General features: G+C 44.2%; 1 protein-coding gene across 6 annotated transcripts in view; it reads right to left on the bottom strand.

The window, feature by feature from the left end:
- LOC122816964 (serine/threonine-protein phosphatase 4 regulatory subunit 1-like) overlaps positions 1-25067 on the bottom strand; it is a 1601647-nt gene that overhangs the window by 839955 nt on the left and 736625 nt on the right. For all 6 annotated transcript variants that reach the window (XM_044090068.1, XM_044090067.1, XM_044090066.1 and 3 more), the window contains one exon: positions 17045-17241. In XM_044090068.1, the coding sequence (XP_043946003.1) occupies positions 17045-17241 (197 nt within the window). The remainder of the gene's footprint in view (positions 1-17044; positions 17242-25067) is intronic.

Raw genomic sequence — 25067 nt, forward strand, 5'->3', positions numbered from 1 at the left:
ACAACATGCAGACAACTCTACTGCAGTGACTGGGCAATGACAGTCTGAAAAATTACTATATATCAAGCAAGAAAATAAATTCAATGAGCTGTAGTTTATAAAAAATAAACTGCATTTCTGCTTCCCTTTTTGTAATCAGATTTTTAACATAATTTCCATAGTTTAATTTCATTTAATTTATTGAATTTATTTTTTTTCAAAAAAAACTGATAATTATGCAGTATGTTGCATGACATTATAACGTTGATATGCTGGGTTTACTAATTGCATTTGACTTGAATTTAAGTTGTCTGAAACAGCAACTTAAATGCATTTTTTGTCCCTTCCTGTTCCAGCTGACCAATTTGGCTGGACTCCAATTCTGCACTATCATTATCTATGGGTAGAGGGCCACTCATGGCACAATAATCATCCAGACAGCAATCAGGGAATTTCTGCTATGTTCTTATAGCTCCTGCATGCTGTCCAAGTGCTTGGGGGAGAAATGTACAACTGGTACAGCTTGGGGCCACCATTCACTACCAGGTTATAATCTGATGTGCCCTTTAATCCCCCCCCCCCTTTGACAGGTAAGCAGGTTAAGCCTCTTCACTCCACCCCCTCCTTAACTATCTCCTCTAGCACCCAAGCCGCTACCCAAACTCAAGCCAGCAAAGTAGTATTCATGGCTCCAACCCTCTACTCTACAGAACCAGACAACGTTTAATGTGTTTTAAAGAAAAATTGTACAAAATCTTACCATAACCATACATGTCCTTCTCTTCCATGTTGCAGTATTCTGTACAGATGGGTTTTCTCCTCTTGCTACCTGAATGTCCGGCCAGTATACAAAAGATTTCAGTCACTGTATGGTGCGTGGAACGTCTAATGTGGCCAGCAGAGCGTGGGCCATAAAAGTGATGTCTGCACACACCAGACCTCAGAACTGAGCGCCCCAGTTGGAACCAGTCCCAGAGTAGGTAATTAAAGTCATATGCCATCCAAAAGGGGAACTGCCAAATAAGAGGAAGGGATAGGTGTGAGAGAAGGAATACTGCAACATGTAAGAGAAGGACATCTATGGTTATGGTAAGATTTTACACAACTTTCCTCTATGTCCTCCTATTCACATGTTGCAGTATTCTGTACAGATGGACAAGTGCTAAACCTCACTGTGAGGAAGGGGGGAGTGGCCTAGTAAAATTCTCCAGGAATCCATGAAGGATAGCCCTGGCAAATCTAGCCCTGGACCTAGATATCTGGTCTATCTTGTAATGTTTTGTGAAGGTGTGCACAGAAGACCAAGTGGCTGCGTCAAGAATAGTGGAAATGTCCAAGCCTTTGTAGAAGGCTCTAGAAGAGGCCATTGCCCTGGCAGAATGTGCTTTAACACTGCCTTGCAGGGGTTTCTCATGGTGTTTATAGCAAAAGGTAATAACTCTGGGAATCCAGGCTGAAATTATTTGCTTAGTTACTGCTCTTCCTACGGCCTGGGATGGAAAGAGATAAAGAGTTGGTCAGCCTGTCTGATGGCCCTGGTTTTGTGCAGATAGAATCTGAGCTGTCTGTGCACATCCAGGGAATGAAGTACTCTCACTGTCTCCCTGTGGGTTGGGAAAGAAAGTGGATAGGTGGATGGCTTGGTTTAAAGAAAGGTCACTGACCACCCTGGGCATGAAGGCTGGGTTGGTTCTAAGGATTACTCTATCTCTAAGGAATATGAGAAAGGGTGAAATAGCCATGAGGGCTTGCAACTCAAACTCTTCTAGCTGAGGTCAAGGCCACTAGTAGAATAGTCTTCCATGTGCAGTGTTTTAGGGAAGCTTTGGATGCTGGTTCAAACGGGGGAAGTGTGAGCTTCTCAAACACAATTCAGGTGCCATGGAGGAGGAATGGGCTTCCTTGGCGGCCCAAGATGAAGTGCCCCCTTAAGGAACAATTTTGCAGGCAATCTGGAACCTGGGGGGGGGTCCAAAGGGAGACATGCAGAAATGGCAGACAAATTGGTCTTAATAGATGAGAATGCCAATCCTGTCTGCAAAAGTTCACAAAAGTAAGACAGTACTGCAGGAGTCTCACTTTGCAATGGGTCCAACTGACTTTTAAGACACCATAAGGAGAATATTTTTCACTTGGATAGACCAGATCTCCTGGTATTGGGTTTCCTGGCCTCTTGCAGGACAGTGAGTATGTCCTCGTTGCAAAGGTGTCTAAAAGGGATCAGAATCCTATCACCCACAGAGTGAGGTGAAGAAATTGCCACTGTGGGTAGATTTGGGTTTCCTAGTCCTGTGTGAGAAGGTTCACTCCAAGAGGTAACTTGTGGTGACTGCCCTTGGATAACTGCAGGAGGAGGGGGAACCAATGCTGTCTTGGCTAATAGGAAATCACCAGCAAGATTTTTGGTCCGTCTTGCTGGATCTTCAGCAGGACCTTCTGAACAAGAGGGAAGGGAAGGAATGCAGACAGAAACATTCCCTTCCAGGAAATTGAAAAGGCATCTGTTGCCATCGCCAGTGGTTCTGGCAGTCTGGTGTAGGAGGAGGGAAGTTGCCTGTTGATAGCGGAGGCAAACAGTTCTATTGGAGGTGTACTACATCGGTGGACCAGATCCAGGAAGACATCTCTGTGTAGCATCCATTCGTAGGCCGTAGTCATGGACCTGCTGAGGGAATCTGCCTGAGAATTCTGTTGGGAAGGTATGTGTACCACTTGTAGAGTAACTCTCTGACTGATGGCCAGTTCCCACATCAGGAGAGCTAGCCTGCAAAGTAAGAAAGATTTGGTTCCCCCTTGCTTGTTGAGATACCACAGCACTGTGGTATTGTCTGTAAAAAGCTTCAGGGGTCCCTGTTGAAGTCTGGGTTGAAATGCCCGCAGGGCCAGTAGTATTGCCCTCATCTCTTTCACACTGATGTGCTCTTTCCTGTGTGGTACTAGCCACTCTCCCTGCACTTTTAGGTGCCCCAGAGTCACTCCCCAACTGAGGTCTGAGGCATCTGTGTACATAATCTGTTTTGGTTGAGAGGGTTGGAGTGGAAGACCCAGGTTGAGCTTCACCTGATTCAGCCACCAATGTATCTCCTGCTTGAGACAGGGTAGGAAGGGCACCTTGTACTCTATGGGGTGGGAATGCTGCATCCAAACAGATCTGAGGTACCACTGCAGTTTCCTCACGTGAAGTCTTGCTAAAGGCAGCATAGACACAGTGGAAGCCATGTAGCCCAGGAGCCCGAGGTTCTGTCTTGCAGTCATTTCTTTGGTGTGAAGAACCAAAAGCAGATAATGTGTCAAGCTTTCCATCTTTTGAGGAGGAAGGTAGGCTTTTCATGAGGTCTGTTCGAATTCTGCACCCCAGGAAGGCTATGTCTCGTGCAGGGTCCAGTTGGAATTTTAGGTAACTGATCTGAAACCCTAAGGAGTGTATGAATGCAATGGTTCTGTGTAACTGTAGCAGGAGGGACTGTCTGCAGTCTGCATGAGTGAGCAGGTCATCCAAGTACGGGAATATTCGGTTCCCTTGTGTCCTGCAGAAAACAATCACTGCTGTCAGACATTTGGTGAAGACTGGGTGCAGTGGAAAGCCCACGGGGAAAGGCAGATAATTGAAAGTGAGAGGAGGCCACTGAGAACCGCAGATACATCCTGAAGCTGGGTCTTCTGAGGATGTGGAGATAGGCATCCTTGATATCCAAGGTGGCCATGAACCCTTGAGGTAGGAGAAGAGGGAAGAGAGTTGGCAATGTAAGCATCCTGAAAGTGGGTACATGAAGAAAGAGGTTCAAATGTGACAGGTCTAGAAATGGTCTCCAGGGTCCATCTTTTCTTGGAACTAGGAAAAACCCTGGAGTAAAAGCCTATTCCTATAGCAGACTGTGGGACCAACTGAATGGTACCTTGAGCCATAAGATTGTCTAGCACTGGTTTTAAGAGGGGAAGTTGTTATTTTGGGAGCTAGGGAATTCCCTTTCTCTTTGGTGGAATGCTCCAAGTCATGAAGTACCTGTGTTCTATTACTGAAAGAACCCACTTGTCTGAAGTGATGAGTCTCCATACATGGAGACAGTGAGAGAGTCATAAGGAGAGAGGGACAGAGGGAGTGGTGGGGGGTTCAAGGCTGGCAGGTAGTCACACACACTACCTGCCCTGTCTTGAAAGGGCATCCTCTGGCTGGTAGATGGGTATGGCCCTAGCAGGAGTGAATTGCTTCCTGGTAATTTTCCTAAGTCGAGAAGACGGAGCAGGCCCTGAGTGCTTTCTGATTAACTGAGTTTTTGAAGGATAATTCCTTTGAAACTTTGGAATTGGGGATACAAATAGATAGTTTAAATCCTGCATCTCTTTCCCCTTTTGTTGCAAGGACTTGAACAAGTCTGCAACCTTTGCTCCAAATAGGGCTGAGTTGTCCAAAGGAGCATCTACCAGCTTCGCTGTAAAATCATCTGGTAGGGGCTGAAGGTGAAAGTACAGCTGTGTACCTACCATAAATGTAGATGTTCGAGTGTATTCACTGTTGCAGTCATTACACTTGGGTTATCCTGCTGGCATGTGACCCGTAGTCGGAACTCTGCGACCCGTAGTCGGCCCGAGTTCCAAAGTCTTGGTCCGGCGTCGGTTGCTGTCGCCTCTTCCCTGACGTCAGTGCGCCAGGGGTATAAAAGTTGCAACCGACTCCATTTTCTTCAGTTTTTCTTGCTCCAGATACGAAGGCTGTAAAGATAAAAATATGCCAAACAACCATGCATATATCACTAAAAACATTTTCTTCTTCTAAAAGCAAATACACCACATAGGTTGTATAGAGTTGAGAAGTACAGAGTAGTCCCAGCAAAGAGGGGGATGAAGGGTGGGTAACCAGGACTGCAACAGTGAATACACTCTAACATCTACATTTATGGTAGGTACACAAAGTACAGTTTTGTACCTACCATAAATGTAGATGTTCGAAGATCCACATTGCTGCAGTCCTTACATATGGGTAGTCCGCTGTCCTCGGTCGGCCCGAATACCAAAGTATTAGGCTGACGTCGGTCAAGGCGCTTAAAACTGACATCAGAACGTCAGGGTACAAAAGCGCATGACCGACGTCATATCCTCAGTCTTTTCTTGCCCCAGATGTCAGAAGGCCCTAACAAGAAAGGCCAAAGCCAAAAAACAGCAAAAAATAACCAACCACCCGTGCCCTAACCATATTTACAATATGTACAAGACAAACCACACCACCACCTCTAACAACAGAGGGGAAGGAGGGAGGGTAAATTGGACTGCAGCAATGTGGATCTTCAAACATCTACATTTATGGTAGGTACAAAACTGTACTATGTTCTTCATCTCACATTGCTGCAGTCCTTACATATGGGTAGAATCCCAAAGCAGAGGTAAGGGAGGATGGCAAAACTATAAAGCATTAGGAGCTGCCAAAATGCCCTGTAAAATTGCAGTGGCAAATCCAGCCCTAGATTTAGAGTAAAGTGGAAGGTGGTAATGCTTAGAGAAAGTATGCACTGAACTCCAAGTAGCTGCTTCCAAAATATCTTTAGTAGCCACCCCTTAAAAAGCAGTAGAAGTGGCAGTAGCCCTAGTGGAATGAGGCCTAATCCCAGCTGGAATCTCCTTACCATGATGGGAATAACAGAAAGCAATACAAAAACCAAGCCACTTAGAAATAGTTTGTTTTGAAACAGGTTTGCCCTGAGAACCCAAAGCAAAAGAAACAAACAACTGCTGAGACTGCCTGAACCCTTTAGTTCTGCTCAAATAATATCGCAACTGTCTGTGTATATCCAAAGTGTGCAAAATCCTTTCCCTTTATTTTGGGGGTTTGCATAAAAGTAGGCAAATGAATAGTTTGGTTTAAAGCCACACTAGAAACCACTTTAGGCATAAAAGAAGGGTTAGTGCAAAGACACCCTATCCTTGTGGAAAATTAAGAAAGCCTCAACCGCCATGAGGGCGTGTAATTCAGAAACCCTTCTCAGAGGTAATGGCCAACAAAAAAGCAGTCTTCCATGATAAATATTTCAACTCTGCAGATGCTGCAGGCTCAAAAGGTTGTAGAGTGAGTTTCTCCAACACAAAATTGAGATCCCAAGCAGGAGTAGGAGCTCTACGTGGGGGTCTTATATTCTTTGCCCCTCTAAGGAATTGCTTAAACAAAGGCTGAGAAAATAATGGTGGGTCACAGTCATAGTGAGCAGAGATTGCTGCAGCATGAACCTTTATAGAGGAGAAGGACAAACCTTTGTCCAATAACTCAGTAAGGTATTGAAGCGCAACACTTAAATTAGGTTTAGAAACATCAAAGTCCTTTGCTGTACTTCAAAATAAAAATCTCCTCCATTTATCTGCGTAAACTTTCCTTGTACTAGGCCTTCTGGCCTCCAAAATAACATTCAAAACTTGTTGTGGAAGCTGAGACCCTCCAGGGTTTAAAACAGAATATGCCAGGCTGTTAGATGTAAAGAGTGAAGTTTGACATTGAGTAAATGACTGTTCTCCTGAGACAGCAGGTGAGGAATCGAAGGCAAAGGCCATGGAGGCTCCCGTACCAGACTTCTCAGTAATGGGTACCAGTGCTGTCGAGGCCAATCTGGAGCTATTAAAATCATGTTTGGCTTGTCCTGTCTGACCTTCAGGAGTACCTTTGGGAGGAGTGGCAGAGGTGGAAAGGCATACACGTGAAGATTGCTCCAATTGAATGAGAGAGCATCCACTTTCCAAGCTGTGGGATGAAACCTTTTTGTGCAAAACTTTGGCAGCTGGTAATTTAGTGGAGAAGCGAACAGATCTATGTCTGGAGTTCCCCATAACACTGTCAATCTCTGAAATACATGAGGATCCAATTTCCACTCGTGGGGATCCATAATTTGTCTGCTCAACACATCTGCTAAGGAGTTCTGTGCTCCTGGCAGAAACCTTGCCTGAAGATTTAGCTGTAAACTGAGAGCAGTCTCCCACAAAATCATTGCTTGTCTGCATAGAGGATATGAATCGTTCCCCTTGCTTGTTGATGTACCACATGACAGTTGTGTTGTCTGTTTGAATCAACACCTGCCCTGGAAGAAGTAAATCCTTGAAAGCTATCAATGCAAATTGGAATGCTAACATCTCCTTCAAGTTGATATGTAGATGTTGAAGTCTGGCAGGCCACGTGTCTTGTACCCATTTTCCATTTAGATGAGCTCCCCAAGCTTTGTCTGAGGCATCTGTCGTTAGAATTTGACTCGCCTCTGGCCGGGTCACAGAGAGTCCCTTGTTTAGGTGACATTCCTGAGCCCACCACAAAAATTCCTTTTGAATGCAAGGTATTATCTGAATGACAGTGTCCAAATCTTGGCAGTGCTGTGTCCATACATTTTGAGATACCATTGTAGCTTCCTCATATGCAGTTTGGCATTGGGAAGTACCAGAATACAAGATGCCATGAACCCCAAGGCTTGAAGGACTGTCCTTGCAGTCAGCCTGGACTGACGAGACAATTGGTGGAAGTAAAGAGAAAGATTCTTTTGTTTGTCCGGGGTCAAAAAGGCCATCTGGGATGCTGTATTCAGTCTCACACCCAGAAAGCACATGTCCTGAGAGGGTACTAGACTGGACTTTATTTCGTTCACAGAATACCCCAGGCATCTTAACACTGCCATCACATACTGTAAATGATGAAGAAGTTTGTCCTTTCCTTGGGCCAGAATCAGGCAATCGTCCAAATAAGGATAGATTTGTATTCCTCTTAGCCTGAAGAAAGCTACCACTGGAGCCAGAACCTTCGTGAACACTCTGGGCGCAGTAGATAAGCCAAAGGGCAATGCAGAGAACTGATAATGAGAAGTCCCAGCCCGAAAACGCAGATACTTCCTGCAACTGAGCCTGATAGGAACATGAAGGTAAGCCTCCTTGAGATCCAGAGTCACCATCCAGTGATCTTTGCCCAGCAGAGGTAAAAGCTGTTGTAACGTCAACATTTTGAACTTGGGAATGTCCAGATATGTGTGAGGATAGATAAATCCAAAATTGGTCTCCACGTGTTCCCTTTCTTTGGTACTAGAAACAGGCGAGAATAAAATCCTAGGCCCACTTCTGGCAGAGGGACCGGTTGTATGGCTCCTATTTGAAGTAGTAGAGAAATTTGTTTGTGAGCCTCTAGTCTTTGCTGAGGAGGAACGTCCGGCATGCCTTTGAAAGGAGGCAAGGTATGGAAATAAAACTTGTAACCTTGGTGTATGATATCCAATACCCATTTGTCTTGGGTAATCAACATCCAATTTTCCTTGAGTGCCAACCTTCCTCCCAAAGGTGCTGCCAGGCAAGAAGGATCTGGCAGCTGAAAAGGTAGGTCATTGGGCCTGTTTACGAAAGGACTGGCCCCTGCCCTCACCCGAAGATTGTGCAGGTGAACTCCCTGTTCTAGGTCTGAAAGAACTCTGAGCTCTGCCCCTACCACGTCTAGATCTACCCCTAGACTGAGAATCATAAGAAGGATACGTCCACCCCTTAGCAGGCCAATTCCTACTAAACTTCGGAGGCTGAACTTGCAAAAATCTTTAACAGCCTGCATAGACTTAGCCTTGTCTTCCATTTTCTTCAAGACTGACTCCACAGGTGAACCAAACAACACATCAGACTGCAAAGGAGCATCCAAAATCCTTGTCTTAACATGGTCAGATAAATTCTGATCCTTCAACCAGGCGTGCCTGCGAAGAACTGAACCAGTGGCAGCCACCCTAGACGAGGCCTGCACAGCATCAAAACCACATTGTAATGAATGCTTACCCACCTGTTCAGAGACATGCACCAAATCTTGTAATTCTTTACACTCAATGCCTTCCGCCAGAGCATCCACCTTAGACTTCAATTGAGAAAGAAGAAAGTTTTGATATTTCAACATATGAAACTGGCAATTCAAAGCCCTCATAGCTAAGGTAGAAGATGTATAGACCTTCTTGCCCCATCTATCCAAAGCTCTGGCCTCTTTATCTAGAGGAACCGGATTTTTTTACAACAGAGGCCTTGATACCCTTAGGTCCCTGACTAATAGTTTCTGGGTCCGCCCTAGGACTCTTATAAAGGTATTTATGAGCCTCAGGCACCCTGTAATACCTATCCGGTTTAACAGGAGCAGGAGGCAGAGAATCAGGATTAAGGGAAGCCTCTGCAAACACATCTTCCACAACATCCAGAACAGGGGGTATAGCCAAGGGCCTATGCTGGGGTAAAAGCAAAAATTCCCTAAACCTTTTCCGAGAATCAGAGAAGTCCTGACCTTCCCACTTAAAATGTTCCCTCATAGAATGAAGTGTCTCTGAAAAAGAAAAATCCTCTGGAGGAGAAGCAGAAGGAGTGGAATCATCTGCATCAGAATCAGAATAAGGAGAGTACTCCTGCAAGTCTTCAGCCGAAGACTCTGAAACATCCGAAGCCTGCTCAAAACTTCCCAACTCTGGCTCCACCCTAGGCCTCTTATCAGGAGGGGGCAAAGAACCTCTAATCAGAGTAATCAAATCTTCTGCCATTTTAAGCATGTGCTTCTTAGGCACAGACCCTGCTGAACTAGGAGTGACACCAACAGAAGCTAAACCTGGCCTGCCTCTGGGAGAAGCCTTGGAAACAGAAGGAGAGGGCCTAACCACCCTAGGAAGGGAGGGGAGTATAGTAACCTGAGAAGCCCCTTCAGCCTGACCTGCCTCCTGAGAGGCCACCTCCTGCAAAATCAAAGTCTCCCCCTGAGACTCCAGAGAAGTCTCCGTCGGAACCACCGGCTCCACTGAAGCCGCTAAAGAACCGGCGTCCGGAACAGACGACTCATCTTGCCTGGGTTTAACTGTTTTGTCTTTGCGCTTCTTCGTAGAAGCGGGCGCCGGAGAGTCCGACGGCATATTATAATTGCACCGCTTACCGAAGACCAGCCTAGCACAATCTAACCTTCGCTTAATAGTGCGTTTATTGAACCTAGCACAAAAGCGACACCCAACAACGTCGTGCTCAGGCCCCAAACAAGGAATACACAAAGAATGATAATCCCTATGCGGTATCTGTTTCCCACAAGAAATACAGTTATTCACTTTTTCTGACATCCGGTAAAACACTGAGGCAAGAAAAAACGAAAATATTCCCCAACGGGGTACTTAGCCAACTTGGATTCGGTCTGAAACTCCGAACTCGAAAAATTTCAGAACGCCGAACGGCACTTGCAACGCTGCTTCTGCATCGGACCATGCGGCAAAAAAGACTGGGGATATGACGTCGGTCATGCGCTTTTGTACCCTGACGTTCTGATGTCAGTTTTAAGCGCCTTGACCGACGTCAGCCTAATACTTTGGTATTCGGGCCGACCGAGGACAGCGGACTACCCATATGTAAGGACTGCAGCAATGTGAGATGAAGAACATCTGTACTATGTTCATCGTGTTTCACTGTTGCAGTCATTACACTTGGGTAGAATCCCAAAGCTGAGGTAGGGTGGCTGGGTGTAGATTGGATTTGGCGAGGCTAACAAGCCCGGCAGAACTGCAGTGGCAAAGCCTGCTCTGGATTTGGAGTAGAGAGGTAAGTGGTAGTGCTTGGTAAAAGTGTGCACTGAGCTCCAGATTGCAGCTTCTAATATGTCTTTGGTTGGTACCCTTCTGAGGAAAGCTGCTGAAGTGGCTGCTGCTCTGGTAGAATGAGGCCTAATGCCCTTTAGCACAGATTTGCCATGCTGTGCATAACAGAAGCGGATGCAGTGTCCTATCCATTTGGAGACTGTCTGCTTTGTAATAGGTTTTCCTTGTGATCCTGCAGCATATGCTACAAACAGTTGCTCAGCTTTTCTGAAAGCTTTGGTTTTGTCCAAGTAAAATTGTAGCTGCCTGTGTATATCCAAAGAGTGCAGAAGTCCTTCTTCCATTATTCTGGGGATTTGGGTAGAAAGTAGGCAAATGGTAGCTTGGTTTAAGGCCACGTTGGAGACCACTTTTGGCATGAATGTTGGGTTCGCCTTTAGAGAAACCCTGTCCTGGTGAAAAATAAGGAAAGGTTCCACAGACATCAATGCCTGTAACTCTGAAACTCTTCTTGCTGAAGTTATTGCTAGGAGCAGAGCAGTTTTCCATGACAAGAATTTTAGATCAGCTGTGCTGGCTGGTTCAAAAGGAGGCAGTGTTAGTTTTTCTAAAACAAAGTTGAGGTCCCAAATAGGTACTGGTGCTCTCCTTGGGGTCTTATATTCTTTGCCCCTCCGAGGTACTGTCATAGTAGAGGATGTGAAAAAAATAGGAGGATCCGTATTGTAATGAGCTGAAATGGCACAGGCATGGATTTTAATAGAAGAAAAAGATAGGCCTTTGTCCAACATCTCAGTCAGATATGGTAAAATCTGAGGCATATTAGGGACCAGTGGGTCGAGCCCTTGTGCCTGGTTCCAAGCACAGAATCTCTTCCATTTTTCTGCATAAGATTTCCTAGTGCTGGGTCTCCTGGCTTCCAAAATTACATCTATAACAGCTTTAGAGAGAGGTGCAGTCTGAGTGGCTACGTTATCTGCCATGCTGCCAGGTTTAAGGTTCTGAGTTGACTGTGCAGAATCTGATTGTTTTGCTGTGTCAGAAGATGAGGGATTTGAGGCAGAGGCCAAGGCGAGCCTTGGGACAAAATCTTTAGGATTGGGTACCAGTGCTGGCGTGGCCAGTCTGGTACAATCAGGATCATTTCTTGTCTGACTTTTAGAAGCACCTTGGTGAAGAGAGACATTGGAGGGAAGGCATAGACTGTCAGGTTTTTCCAGTTGAAAGATAGAGCATCCACTTTTCCATGCTTGAGAGTGACAAGTCCTTGTGCAAAATTTCTGTAATTGGCAATTGTGAGGGGAGGCAAATAGATCTATGTCTGGGCGTCCCCATTCCTTTGTTATCATGTTGAACACTTGTGGATTTAGCTTCCATTCATGAGGATCCATGAGATTTCTGCTTAGTTTGTCTGCCAGTGTATTTTTTGTTCCTGGCAGGAATTGTGCTTGCAGATGTACCTGGCAAGTCAGTGCTGTGCTCGACAAAGTCATGGCTTGTCTGCATACGGGTAGGAATGTATGCCCCCTTGCTTGTTTATGTACCACATAATTGTGGTATTGTCAGTCTTTATTAATAATTGACTCACGAAACAAGAGAACTAAAAACTAGTAAGCAATAAAAAGCGGATCGCAACCAGAACTTCTCGAAACTATTAATCAAAAAACAATAAAACAATAAAACAAGTGAAGTAATATTTGTTTTATTGTTTTTTTGATTAATAAATAGTTTCGAGAAGTTCTGGTTGCGATCCACTTTTTATTGTTTATTAATAATTGCCCTGGATATATTAGGTCCTTGAAGGCTGTCAGGGCATTCTGTACAGCTAGCATCTCTTTTCGATTGATGTAAAGATGCATTTGTTCCTTGGGCCACGTGCCCTGAATACATTTTCCTGCCATATGTGCTCCCCAGGCGTAATCTGATGCATCCGTTGTTATTGTCTGCCTGGCTGTAGGTAAGGTGAAAGGCTGTCCCTTGTTGTGGTGACAGGCCTGGGACCCACCATCAAAACTCCTGTTGTAGGCAGGGAATCAAGGTTATGATTGTCTCTAGGCTGTGACAATGCTGAGTCCAAACACTTTTTAGATACCACTGTAGTTTCCTCTTAAGCAGTTTGGCGTGTGGAATTAGTAGAATGCAAGATGCCATGAAACCCAGGGCCTGCAGAATTTTTCTTGCAGGGAGCTGGGTCTTTGTTGCCATCATTTGAAAGTAATGAGTCAGTTGCCTTTGTCTGGCGTGAGATAAGTCATCTGGGTAGTTGTATTTAAGCTTGCACCCAGGAATATTATCTCTTGAGAGGGCACTCATTTTGATTTCTTTTATTGTATACCCTAGGCAAATTAGTAATCTATTTATAAACTCCAGGTGCTTTAGAAGAATGTCCTTGCTCTCTGCTTGAATAAGGCAGTCGTCCAAGTAGGGATATATTTGAATTCCTTTTTGTCTGCAAAATGCAATTACTGGTGCCAGGCATTTTGTGAAGACCCTGGGCACAGTAGACAAGCCAAAGGGCAGTGCAGAGACTTGATAATGCACTGAGCCTGCTATAAATCTGAGGTATCTTCTGCACGATTGTCTGATTGGGACGTGCAGGTATGCCTCCTTGAGATCCAAAGTAACTAGCCAAGCCTCTTTGCCCAGCATGGGCAAGAGTTGTAGTGTTAACATTTTGAATTTTGGAACATCCAGGAAAGTATTTAGGATTGACAGGTCCAGTATTGGTCTCCATGCTTTGTCATTTCTGGGTACTAGGAAAAGTCTTGAGTAAAATCCTTGGCCCTGTTCTTCTTGTGGAACATTTTGAATAGCTCCCATATCCATAAGAGCTGCAATCTGTTTTTGTGCCTCTGCCCATTAGTTTGGTGGCAGGTTTGGCATACCTTTTGGTTTTGGAAGCGTGTGAAAGTGGAACCTGTACCCTTGAGAAACTATATTCAACACCCATTGGTCTTGGGTGATCATGTGCCAATTTTTTGGGAAAAGTGCTAGCTTTCCCCCTAGGGGTGCTGTCAACTGGTAAGTGCTTGGCATTTGCAGAGGGAAGTCATTGTGACTGTTTTCCATAAGGTTATGATTTGTCTTCTCCTCCTTTGGGGGCTGAAGCACCCCATTGTTTAGGTCTGTAGGAGCCTTGGGGCTGAGATCTGCCTCTTGGGCATCTGTATCTGCCTCTTTGTGGCCTGTCTGACACAGGAAAGGACCAATTTTTTGAAGGCCAGTTCCTGCTAAATCTAGGTGGTTGAACCTGTAAGAAATCTTTCACAGTTTGCATTGACTTTGCTTTATCCTCCATTTTCTTTAAAACCTCTTCTGCCTTAACACCAAACAAGGTATCATGCTGTAGTGGAGCATCCAATAATTTCATTTTAACATGGTCAGGTAAACTTTGTTCTTTCAACCAAGCATGTCTTTGAATAACTGAGCCTGCAACTGCGGTGCTAGAAGAAGCCTCTAATGAATCAAAACCACACTGCAGAGTATGCTTTCCCACTTGTTCAACTGCATGCAATAAATCCTGGATTTCTTTAGTCAGGACCTTCTATATTTGTAACCATTTTCTGCTTTAACAATGACATGAGATACTGCTGATATTTAAGCATGTGAAACTGACAGTTTAAAGATCTTACAGCTAAAGTAGCAGAAGTGTAAACTTTTTCCCCCCATCTGTCCAGAGCTCTGGAATCCCTAACTGAGGGGACAGGATTTTTGGCAGTGGAAGCTTTAACCCCTTTTGGACTCTGAGAAATAGCTTCTGGGTCCACAGCGGGGTTTTTGTGAAGAAATTTATGAGAGTCAGGGACCCTGTAGTACCTGTCTGGCTTTACTGGTGGAGGGGGTAAAGAATTTGGGGACAGACTGGATTCAGAAGAAACATCATCCACAATATCAAGCACAGAGAGGATAGCCAAGGGCCTGTGCGGAGGCAATAGAAGGAAATCTCTGAGCCTTTTCATGGATTCTGAGTAATCCTGGCTCTCCCAATGGAAATGCTCCCTCATGGTGTGCAGGGTTTCCCCAAAAGAGTAATCCTCAGGTGGTGAGGCTGAAGGAATGGACTCTTCAGCATCAGAGTCCTCATAGAGAGGAAGAGAATAGCCCTGGTCATAGGAAGAATCAGAAGAAATGGAAACCTGATCAGAGGAATCAATCAGTGTCTTGCCTAGGCCTTTTGTCAGGAGGGGGATGGGAGCCCCTGATTAAAGTAATAAGGTCTTCGGCCATTTTAAGCATCTGTTTCTTAGGCATGGATGACTGTTCTGGAGAAGGCTGCACTTGTTTCTTTGTCTTTAATGGTGTTTTTGACTTTGCCTTTGCTGCTGTAGTAGATGATATGAACCGCACTTAATGTTCCCTTATTTTTGCTGTAGTTTCTCCAAAGGTTAGATCTTCTGGTGGGGAATCTGCATCACCAGATTCTTCCTCTGAGGAATCATATCCAAGGGGGGAAAGGGAGTTGAGAGGTGTAGGAGACAGATTCTTCAGAAGAAGAATCAGAGCACTCTTCCTCTTCCACCTGTGAGGGTTCTGAGGCCTAAGGTCTACGGCTCAGAATTGAAGGAGGAAATGTGGAAGTCCCAGGTGCAGTATGGCACAGGGTCATAAAAGCATTAAATAGGCTTTGACAGAAAGCCTGCCAATCCAGTTGACTTTCTGTAGCATGGGGATATATGCTTCCTCCTCTTCTTTTTGAGAGAAGGCATAGCAAGTGTCTGAACAGAGGAAAGCCTAGGGTCTGACAACTGCAAAGGAGCAGAGGGATCCGACTGGCCTGCCAAGAGCCCTGGCTCCCCATCGGCATCTAAGACAGACATCCGCAAAGCCTCAGTGGATGCGCCTTCTACGCAGGATTCTGCAGCTTCCAAAGAGGTACCCACTATAACTGGGGCAGTGGAGCCCGAATATTCAACCAGGCCAAAGTTGGTCACCAGCTGAGCATCAGACGGAAGAACCACAGCAACAGTAGCAGGCCTTGTGGTCTTGGCCTTCTTCTTTGGCAGTTCACAGCAGGCAAGGCGGAAGAACCCTCCATACCTAGCGCTAACTGTTTAAGATGTTGGTTCTCTAAATATGTTGAGAACGTGGAGTTGGCTACGCAAGGTTTTGGGAACAAAAGCCTGACAGACAGGGCAGGCCTTGTAGTCGTGCGATTTACCTAAACAAAACAGGCAAAGATCGTGGATGTCTGTGTGGTATCTGACGGTCGTACATACACTTGTCCTTTCTGGATGACATGAACAAGCATTAGAAAACAATGACTGAAAAGAAGGTTCCCCAATGGGGTACTTATCGGAGTTCTTGAGAACCTGATGGCCGGGAAGGCAGAGACACCTGACGTTCGACTGGCGGCTGATAAGTTCAAAGGTCTGGTGCGTGCAGCTGTCACTTTTATGGCCCACGCTCTGCTAGCCATGTCAGATGTCCCACGGCACCATACAGTAACTGAAATCTTTTGTATACTGGCCAAACGTTGGGGTAGCAAGAGGAGAAAACCCATCTGTACAGAAGACTGCAACATGTGAATAGGAGGACATCATTAGGTACACTGACTGCTATTTAGGAGACCATTAGCTTTCTTTTTTTTTTTTTTTTTTTTTATAGCTTCTTTTTTTCTCTAAGTATTTTTTGCCCTTGTGCCTGCCAACCATCAAGCCTTCACCAATGGGAATCAAGTCCATTTGTTCCCCAATACCAGGTACCCCAACAAGTAGGGTAGGGCCATCACCCATGTGGCCATGAGGGTGTTTTGTGGCTCCAACTGTGCTCCATCATTTGCCTGCTTGCAACAGATAGAGGGCACCTGAGCCCTATAGAAACCAATTTTTTCTGTTCCTGTCCAGGGAGCCAGAAGGCCAACTCCTCCTCACAATCAACAACTTTCATCATGCCAGATGCAGGCTTTGAAGGAGTTCTCTACAGCCATAACCATACCCCCGATTGCAGCTGATGATGGTGCCTGTATCACCACAGTGGTCTTCTATTACCTCCCCTCATGTGTACATGTTCCCAAACAAGTGCTCAAAAAGAATGCCATTACAGGCTTGGGAGTGCTACGCCAATGCCTTTCACTTGCAACAGAACATGTGACCACAAGGAAATCATCACTTCCTCTCCTCAGGTTGGCTGAACTGGTGTACGTTACTCAATTCCTATCCTTCACTGCCTGACTTTTTCAGCATCCAAGCCACTTCTCAAAATGTGGTTATCCGAGTCAAAATCATGGTTTTCTCTCTGTGCCATAAAGCCAGCTTTTCATAATCGATAAGTTTTTGATGATACATTTGTTACTATGAAGACACTAAATATAAAGTATTTTATGAAAAATGACATAATAAAAGCTTAAATGAGCTACTAGTCTTTGCATATACAGAAATATACTGCAGTTTTTCATATTCAGCACAAATAAAGTCCCAAAGCTTGAAAGGTAGATTCTGTGTGCACTTGGCTTTTTTAAACCCTTTGTATCTTGCTGATGAAGGCCCTTCTAATATCAAAAAACACTAAAAAGAAAAAGGGAAAACACTTGCCATAGTCTGTGATGCATGCTCTCCAAAAGGTGATTCAGACACTGCTACATTCTTCTCGTCTGTCAAGCTGCATGAGCTTAAACTACATTCACCTGAAAGTAAGTTGCTGTAACTTTCCTCCTGGTCTTTTAACTCATCCTCTGGTTGACAGTCCAGCTGTGCCACTCTTAGAGCAGCAGAAAGTACTTGAATCTGAGCTGCAACATTAAAAAGAAAGTGAACATGAAATATCTTTATGTGCACTGACCAACTCTGTTGCTTCTATACAGCTGCATCACTCAAATATCTTTAATGCAAAAACAAAATTGCTAAAAGGCATTCAAGCAAGTGAAGTGCACATGGCCCTCCCTGTGCCACTGTATTACTTCTGGCTTTAGTGCAGTTTGGAATTTAGATCAACTTTTCAATGTTAACCTCCTCCATTTCATTATCTGCACAACTGTGCTCTGCATAACCAGAGTAATGTTGGAAAAACAGGTTCACAGACAGTTAACAATTCAATAAAGCTGCAGCACCAAATCACACTCATAATTTCATCTAGCACTATCAGTAACAAATGCTTCATCCTAGTAGATGAGCATGGTCTCAAAAATGAGTTTTATGAAACCATACATATTCAGTTGCATGGTGTTATGATGTAATGCAGTCCTACAGATCAAATATTCTGGTACTCACACTGAATACTACAGTACTGTTGAGGGTGTGCACTTCCACAAGCTAAATTAACTTGCAGTGTTAAAGGATGCCCCTTTCATTTTCCCAATTCCAGACCACATTCACAGATATTATACCACACTTCCAATTATCTGGAAATGTCTGCTGGCGCTACCCAGTGGTAGTGGGGTGAGTATGTCTCACTATCGGAGTGTCCAAGGATAAGGAGAACAAAAATAAAAGCAAAATTGACTTGTCTGTAGATTAGGTTAGGTGAACCCAATTGTGTTTGTTAATTCTGATATTGGTCCTCACCTAAGTGGGGAGAGTCTCTCTCTTGTTGCTAGGAGAGCTATGTTAAACTGGTAGTGGCTGTCCTGAATTCCTTGTCAGAGGCTGCTTCAATTAAGTAATTTTGCCTGCTGTTAACTGGGTCCACAATGGGCTCTGCAGGCTCAGTCTATTTTCTTATCCTTTTGGCAGAATCTTAGATTATCTGGTCAGGCTAGAAGTAAAATTGCGTAATCCAGATATGCTAAAAGGGATGAGGCTAAAAATGAAGCATGAAGTAAAAGAACAAATCTTTACTCCGTTCATTTGTATCATTTGTTTCTTTAAGGGGCAGATAATCCCTACTTAGATTATTGTGCTTACAGTGATTTATCTCTGGTATTTATTCCCAAATTAATGGGCTGAACTAGGCAAAGGACAACCCCCCCCCCCAGCCTTTAGGAGGAGTCCTTTTTAGCAGGGGGCGGGTGCGTACTTAGTCATTCATTTAAATTAAATAGTTTCCAATTCTCTGCTAAGTATCAAGCATACTGTATAAAATTATCAAAAAAAATTATTAAAGCACTTTCAAAACTGTCCTTAGAATCCAAAACCCAACAAAACGCAACAAGAAGCCTGCTATGTTGTGTCAGTTCATATTTTCTATGCTTCAGGTCAAAGAAAGAAATACAGAATAACATTAGCATTCATGCACAAAAACAAGTTTTATACTGTTAAAAATACGTATGCTTGAGTGGCGAGTATATTTATGGAGATGGTGAGTGTGTGCCAGTGCTTGGATCAATATGTATCTCAAAGACTCGGATCCTTAAGGGTGTAATTTAGTGTGGCGCTGAGTTGGACATTAAAAATAAGTTATGTACTTACCATAATGTTCCATTTGTGTCGTCCATTTTCATTCTTCCTCAACTAATATGATCAGATCCGATCCTCGGATCCAACTCAGCTTTTTTACTAGCTCGTGGCCACCAACAAACTCTTAAGTACCTTCCCTACCCATAATGCACCACCCCTAACATCCCTCAGATCTTGTTTGTAGCTTGACAGGAAGCCTATAAATGAAGTACCATAACTGGAGTTCAATACAAAGAACATACGTGTCCTGAAGTACCTCATGCCTCCAAAAGTCAGTTATGAAATATGGAGGGAGATAGTGGGTGGGGAGTTGAGGAAGAATGAAAATGGATAACACGCATGGAACATTATGTTCAGTACATAACTTCGTTATCTGATGTTGTCAATTTTCATTCATTTCTCAACTAATGGGAGAGAGTCTCCAACTACCTAAATTCCTGGGTGGACTCTGAGGAAGGATATTCCTGAGTATGGTTGAGAGAAAGGCTGCTCCTTCCCTCGAGACCAAATCAAGTTTCTAATGAGTGATAAAGGTATAAGGATTTGACCAAGTTGAACCTGTACACACATCATCCATAGAAGCTCTAGACTGCAATACAACAGAAGTTGCCACAGATCTGGTTGAATGAGCCTTTAATGTTTTTTGTATGGGAAGATTCAATTTGTTATAGATAAAGGAGATGCAATTTGTCAGCCATCTAGCTAGAGTTAGCTTTGTAACCGATTCACCCAATTTATTATGTGCAAAGGAAACAAATAACTGATCAGTATTTCTAATCTCTTTGTTCTGTCTATGTAGAAATGTAATTGTCTATGAACATCCAGTAAGTGCAGCATATATACCTCTATGTGCATATTGTGGAAAAATACCTGCAAGTTAATGGACTGGTTAATGTTAGATTCTGACACCACCTTAGGGAAGAAACATTAGTATGTAACATGATCCTATCTTTATAAAAAATCAAATATGGGAGCTTAGAACATAATGCCTGAATTTTTTCTAGCAGATGTAATTGCTATTGAAAAGACAGTTTTCCAGACCAAAAATTTAAGATCACATTTATCTACAGGTTTAAATGGAGAGTCTCTTAAGGCTTGCAGTACCAAATTTAAATCCAATGGTGGCATGGGGTCTTTATACGGGGGTCTTAGCATAAAAGTACCTTTCAAAAATGCTTTGCACAGTTTGGAGGAAGCCAGGGGAGAATTCTGAAATCCCACAAGAAATTTAGATTGCTGCAAGTTGAACTTTAATAGTTGATGAACTAGCACCTTCATTAAACAAACTTGCTAACAACTCTAGAACAGAATTAACTGGAGCTGAGAAGGGGTTATCTGATTCAGCTCTGTCCAATAAACAAACCTTCTCCGTTTACTCTTGTACAGTCTCCTAGACAATGATTTATGGGAAAATAAAAGTATGTAACGAACAGGGGAAGAAATCACTGATTGTCTGGCTATTAAGGGAATTGGAGAAACCATGGTGTTAGTTTGGTATTTGACATATCTGGGTGAGCCATGCCTATATGGTGAGATTGAAGGTCTGAAACTGGATCCAGAATCCAAGATGGGTATAGCAGATGAGGCCAAAGGAGGGAAACCAAATCTGAAATGGTCAGTAACGTGCAATGAGGACGTTTTTGCTCTTCAAAAAGACTGCATTCTGAAGTAATTTGGGAATAAGGGTAGTTGAAGGATAAGCATACAGAAGGTCGGGGGACCGATATTGGAGCAGAGCATCCCTCTGTGATTCCCCGGGTGGGGGATCAGAGCAAAGAAACTGCTGCACTTGTTGTTTAGGGAGATGCAAAAAGATTGCAACAAGACTGGTCCCACTGACTGAAAATCATTTCCGTCACTTTGTTATTGAGAGACCACTGATGAGGTAGTAAAATGGACCTGCACAGTTTGTCTGCTATCACATTAAACTTCCCCAAATTATGGGTTGCTATTAGAAAGCGGTAGGAAGATATCGCCCATTGTCACACTCTAGGGGCTTCTTGACACAGGGGATAAGACCTGGTTCCCCTTGCTTGCTGATGTATCAGACTACTGACATGTCTGTCTGGATTGCAAATGTCCCAAGACGAAGAGAGCCCTGGAATGCCTGCAACGCTAAGAGCACCACTCTCATTTCCAGAACATTAATATGCAGGTTGGCCTCTACCAGGGACTAAGCGCCTTGGACTGTTTTCCCCAGGAAGTGCCCCCACCCCCACCCAATCTGGGAAGCATCTATGGTCACCATGGCCTTGGGCTGAGGGATGCTGAAAGGACAACCTTGTAAAAGCTAACCTGACTGCATCCATCCGGAAAGGTATTGTTTGCATATCTGAGTTATCCCTATCTTCACAGACATGGGCGGAGAAAGCACTGACCATTGTGTTGCTAGCATCCATTTAAGACTTATCATGTAAAATCTTGCTAAACAGACTAAAATTATTGCTGCTGGCATTGATCCCAGGGCTTGAGGAATCAATTGGGCTGAAATTCTGGTACTGCAAATTATTTTCCTGACCTGCATCCTTACTTTTTGCACTCTCGATAAGAGAGAGGCTATCATAGATACTGTGTTGAACACTGTTCCTATGAATTCTAATGTCTGGGTTGGTTACAGATGACACTTGTAATTTATAGTTACTCCAAGATGTGAACAGATCTGTAACTGTTTACTATCAAAATCACGGAATTCAAAACCACAAACGTGGATATCCTCGACCCATTTCATCACCTCATGCATATTAATGAGGTTAGATGATCAGTTGTTGATCTGAATATCGACAATTGCAATGTAAAGACATGCTGCATTTCTCTGCCCTGCTGACTATCTTCTGAAAGTACAGTTGTGTACCTACCATAAATGTAGATGTTCGAGTGTATTCACTGTTGCAGTCATTACACTTGGGTTATCCTGCTGGCAGGCTACCCGCAGTCGGCCTGAATGCCAAAGTCCTGGTCCGGCATCGGTTGCTGTCACCTCTTCCCTGAGTCAGTGTGCCAGGGGTATAAAAGATGCAGCCAACGCCATTTTCTTCAGTTGTTCTTGCCCCAGATGTCAGGTGCCCCCAAAAGGGTAGGCTAACAATTTGCAAATAAAAATGCATGCACTAACATAAACATTACCTTCCTCTACAAGCAAATACACCACACAGGTTGTATAGAATAGAGAAGTACAGATAAGTCCCAGCAATAAAAGGGGGATGGTGGGAGGGTAACCTGGACTGCAACAGTGAATACACTCGAACATCTACATTTATGGTAGGTACACAACTGTACTATGTTTATCTTGTTTCACTGTTGCAGTCATTACACTTGGGTTGAATCCCAAAGCTGAGGTTTGGCGGCTGGGTCTAAATAGGATTAGGAGTGGCTATGAGGCCCTGCAGAACTGCAGTGGCAAAGCCTGCTCTGGATTTAGAGTAAACAGGTAAGTGATGGTGCTTGGTAAAAGTGTGCACTGAATTCCAAGTTGCAGCCTCCAAAATTTCCTTGGTTGGTACTCCTCTGAGAAAGGCTGCTGATGTGGCTGCTGCCCTGCTGAATGTGGCCTAAACTTTTTAGGCACTGATTTGCCATGCTGTGCACAGCAGAAACGAATGCAGTGTCCTATCCATTTTGAAATAGCCTTTCCTTGTGATCCTGCAGTGTATGCCACAAAAAGTTGCTCAATTTTTCTGAAAGCTTTTGTTTTGTCCAAGTAGATGCGTAGCTGCCTGTGTATGTCCAAAGAGTGCAGAAGTCTCTCTCCTTTATTCTGGTGATTTGGATAAAAAGGTTGGTAAATGAATGGTTTGGTTAAGAGCCACACTGGATACTACCTTTGGCATAAATGTTGGGTTTGTCCTTAGAGAAACCCTGTCCAGATGAAAAATGATAAAAGGTTCCACTGCCATTAATGCCTGTAACTCTGAGACTCTTCTTGCTGAAGTTATTGCTAGGAGCAGAGCAGTTTTCCATGATAAGAATTTTATCTCAGCTGTATTGGCTGGCTCAAAAGGAGGCAGTGTGAGCTTTTCCAAGGCAAAGTTGAGGTCCCATGTTGGTATAGGTGCTCTCCTTGGGGGTCTTATGTTTTTTGCCCCTCTGAGGTACTGTCTTAGCAGTGGATGAGAGAAAATAGGAGGTTCCGTATTGTAATGAGCTGAAATGGCAGAGGCATGGATTTTAATTGATGAGAAGGATAGGCCTTTGTCCAGCATCTCAGTTAGGTATTGTAAAATCTGAGGAATATTTGGAACAAGCGGTTCAAATCCTTGTGCCTGGTTCCAAGCACAGAATCTCTTCCATTTTTCTGCATAAGATTTCCCGGTGCTGGGCCTCCTGGCTTCCAAAATGACATCCATAACTGCTTTAGAGAGAGGTGTGTTCTGAGTGGCTATATTATTCGCCATGCAACCAGATTTAAGGTTCTGAGTTGGCTGTGCAGGGTCTGATTGTTTTGTTGGGTCAGCAGATGAGGAATTTGAGGTAAAGTCCAGGCTAGTCCTTAAGACAAGCTCTTTAGGATTGGGTACCAGTGCTGGCGTGGCCAGTCTGGGGCAATCAGAATCATTTTTGGCTTCTCTTATCTGACTTTTAGGAGTACCTTGGAGAGTAGAGGCAGTGGTGGATAGGCATAAACTGTTAGGGTTTTCCAGCTGAATGATAGAGCATCCACCTTCCATGCTTGTGAGTGATAAGTCCTTGTGCAGAATCTCTGTAGTTGGCAGTTGTGAGAAGAGGCAAATAGATCTATGTCTGGGCATCCCCATTTATTTGTTATCATGCTAGTTTCCACTCGTGAGGGTCCATGAGGTTTCTGCTTAGTTCGTCTGCCAGAGTATTTTTCTTTCCTGGCAGGAATTGTGCCTGCAGATGTACATGATAGGCCAGTGCTGTGTTCCACAAAGTCATGGCTTGCCTGCAGAAGGGGTAGGAATGTGTGCCCCCTTGCTTGTTTATGTACCACATGACTGTAGTACTGTCCGTCTTTAATAATAGTTGTCCTGGATGTAGTAGATCCTTGAAGGCTGTCAGGGCATTCCGTACAGCTAGCATCTCTTTTTGATTGATATGAAGATGCATTTGGTCTGTGGTCCACGTGCCCTGTATACATTTTCCCGCCATGTGTGCTACCCAGGCATAATCCGATGCATCTGTTGTTAGTGTCTGTCTGGCTGTGGGTAAAGTAAAAGGCTGTCCCTTGTTGTGGTGACAGGCCAGTGCCCACCATCAAAACTCTTGTTGTAGGCAGGGAATGAGAGTAAAGTACAGTTTTGTACCTACCGTAAATGTAGATGTCCGAACAGGATAGCATCTGCAGTCCTTACAAATGGGTTGTCCTGTCGTCAGGCAGCCCTTCGGTCGGCCGGATTCCAAAGTCTGGGTCTGGCCTCGGCTGGTGTCGCACTTCACCCGACGTCATCTCTGCTGGTCTTCGGGTATAAAGGCATCAGCCGACGCCATTTTCCTCAGTGTTTCTTGCCCCAGATGCCAGTTGCCCTCTTGGATAGCTAAATTTTTGGTAAATGCCAATGTTTCCAAAAAAGTAGAAGGCAAACACAAAAAATAAGCATGTATGTACATATATACAAACAAATACACCATAAGAGATACCACTCAGCTAGGTATTAGGTGGGCAGATACCCTAGGAGTACCACAGAGGGAAGGAGGGTGGGTAATCCTGACTGCAGATGCTATCCTGTTCGGACATCTACATTTATGGTAGGTACAAAACTGTACTATGTCCTTCAAGGATGCATCTGCAGTCCTTACAAATGGGTAGAATACCATAGCCAAACTAGGGAGGAGGAAGAAGAATTATGGTGTAGTTAGGATCCCTTGCAAAACAGCAGTGGCAAACCCTGCTCGGGATCTAGAGTATAGAGGTAAGTTATAATGCTTGGCAAATGTATGCACGGAGGTCCAAGTAGCCGCCTCAATAATGTCCTTGGTAGCCACTCCTCGTAAGAAAGCTGTGGTAGTGGCTGTAGCCCTTGTAGAATGAGGCCTTATGTTCTGTGGAATTTGCTTTCCATGGTAGGAGTAACAGAATCTTATGCAATTTCCTATCCACTTGGAGATTGTCTGTTTGGAAATTGCTTTTCCTTCCCTTCCTGTTGCATAAGCTACTAGAAGCTGGTCAGTTTTTCTATTGCCCTTGGTTCTGTCCAGATAGTAGTGCAACTGTCTATGTACATCCAAGGTATGCAGCAGTCTTTCCCCTCTGTTCTGTGGATTGGGA

This window comes from Protopterus annectens, chromosome 12.part0, assembly GCF_019279795.1.
Source record: "Protopterus annectens isolate FY-2018-M chromosome 12.part0, PAN1.0, whole genome shotgun sequence".
NCBI classification, from domain to species: domain Eukaryota; kingdom Metazoa; phylum Chordata; order Ceratodontiformes; family Protopteridae; genus Protopterus; species Protopterus annectens.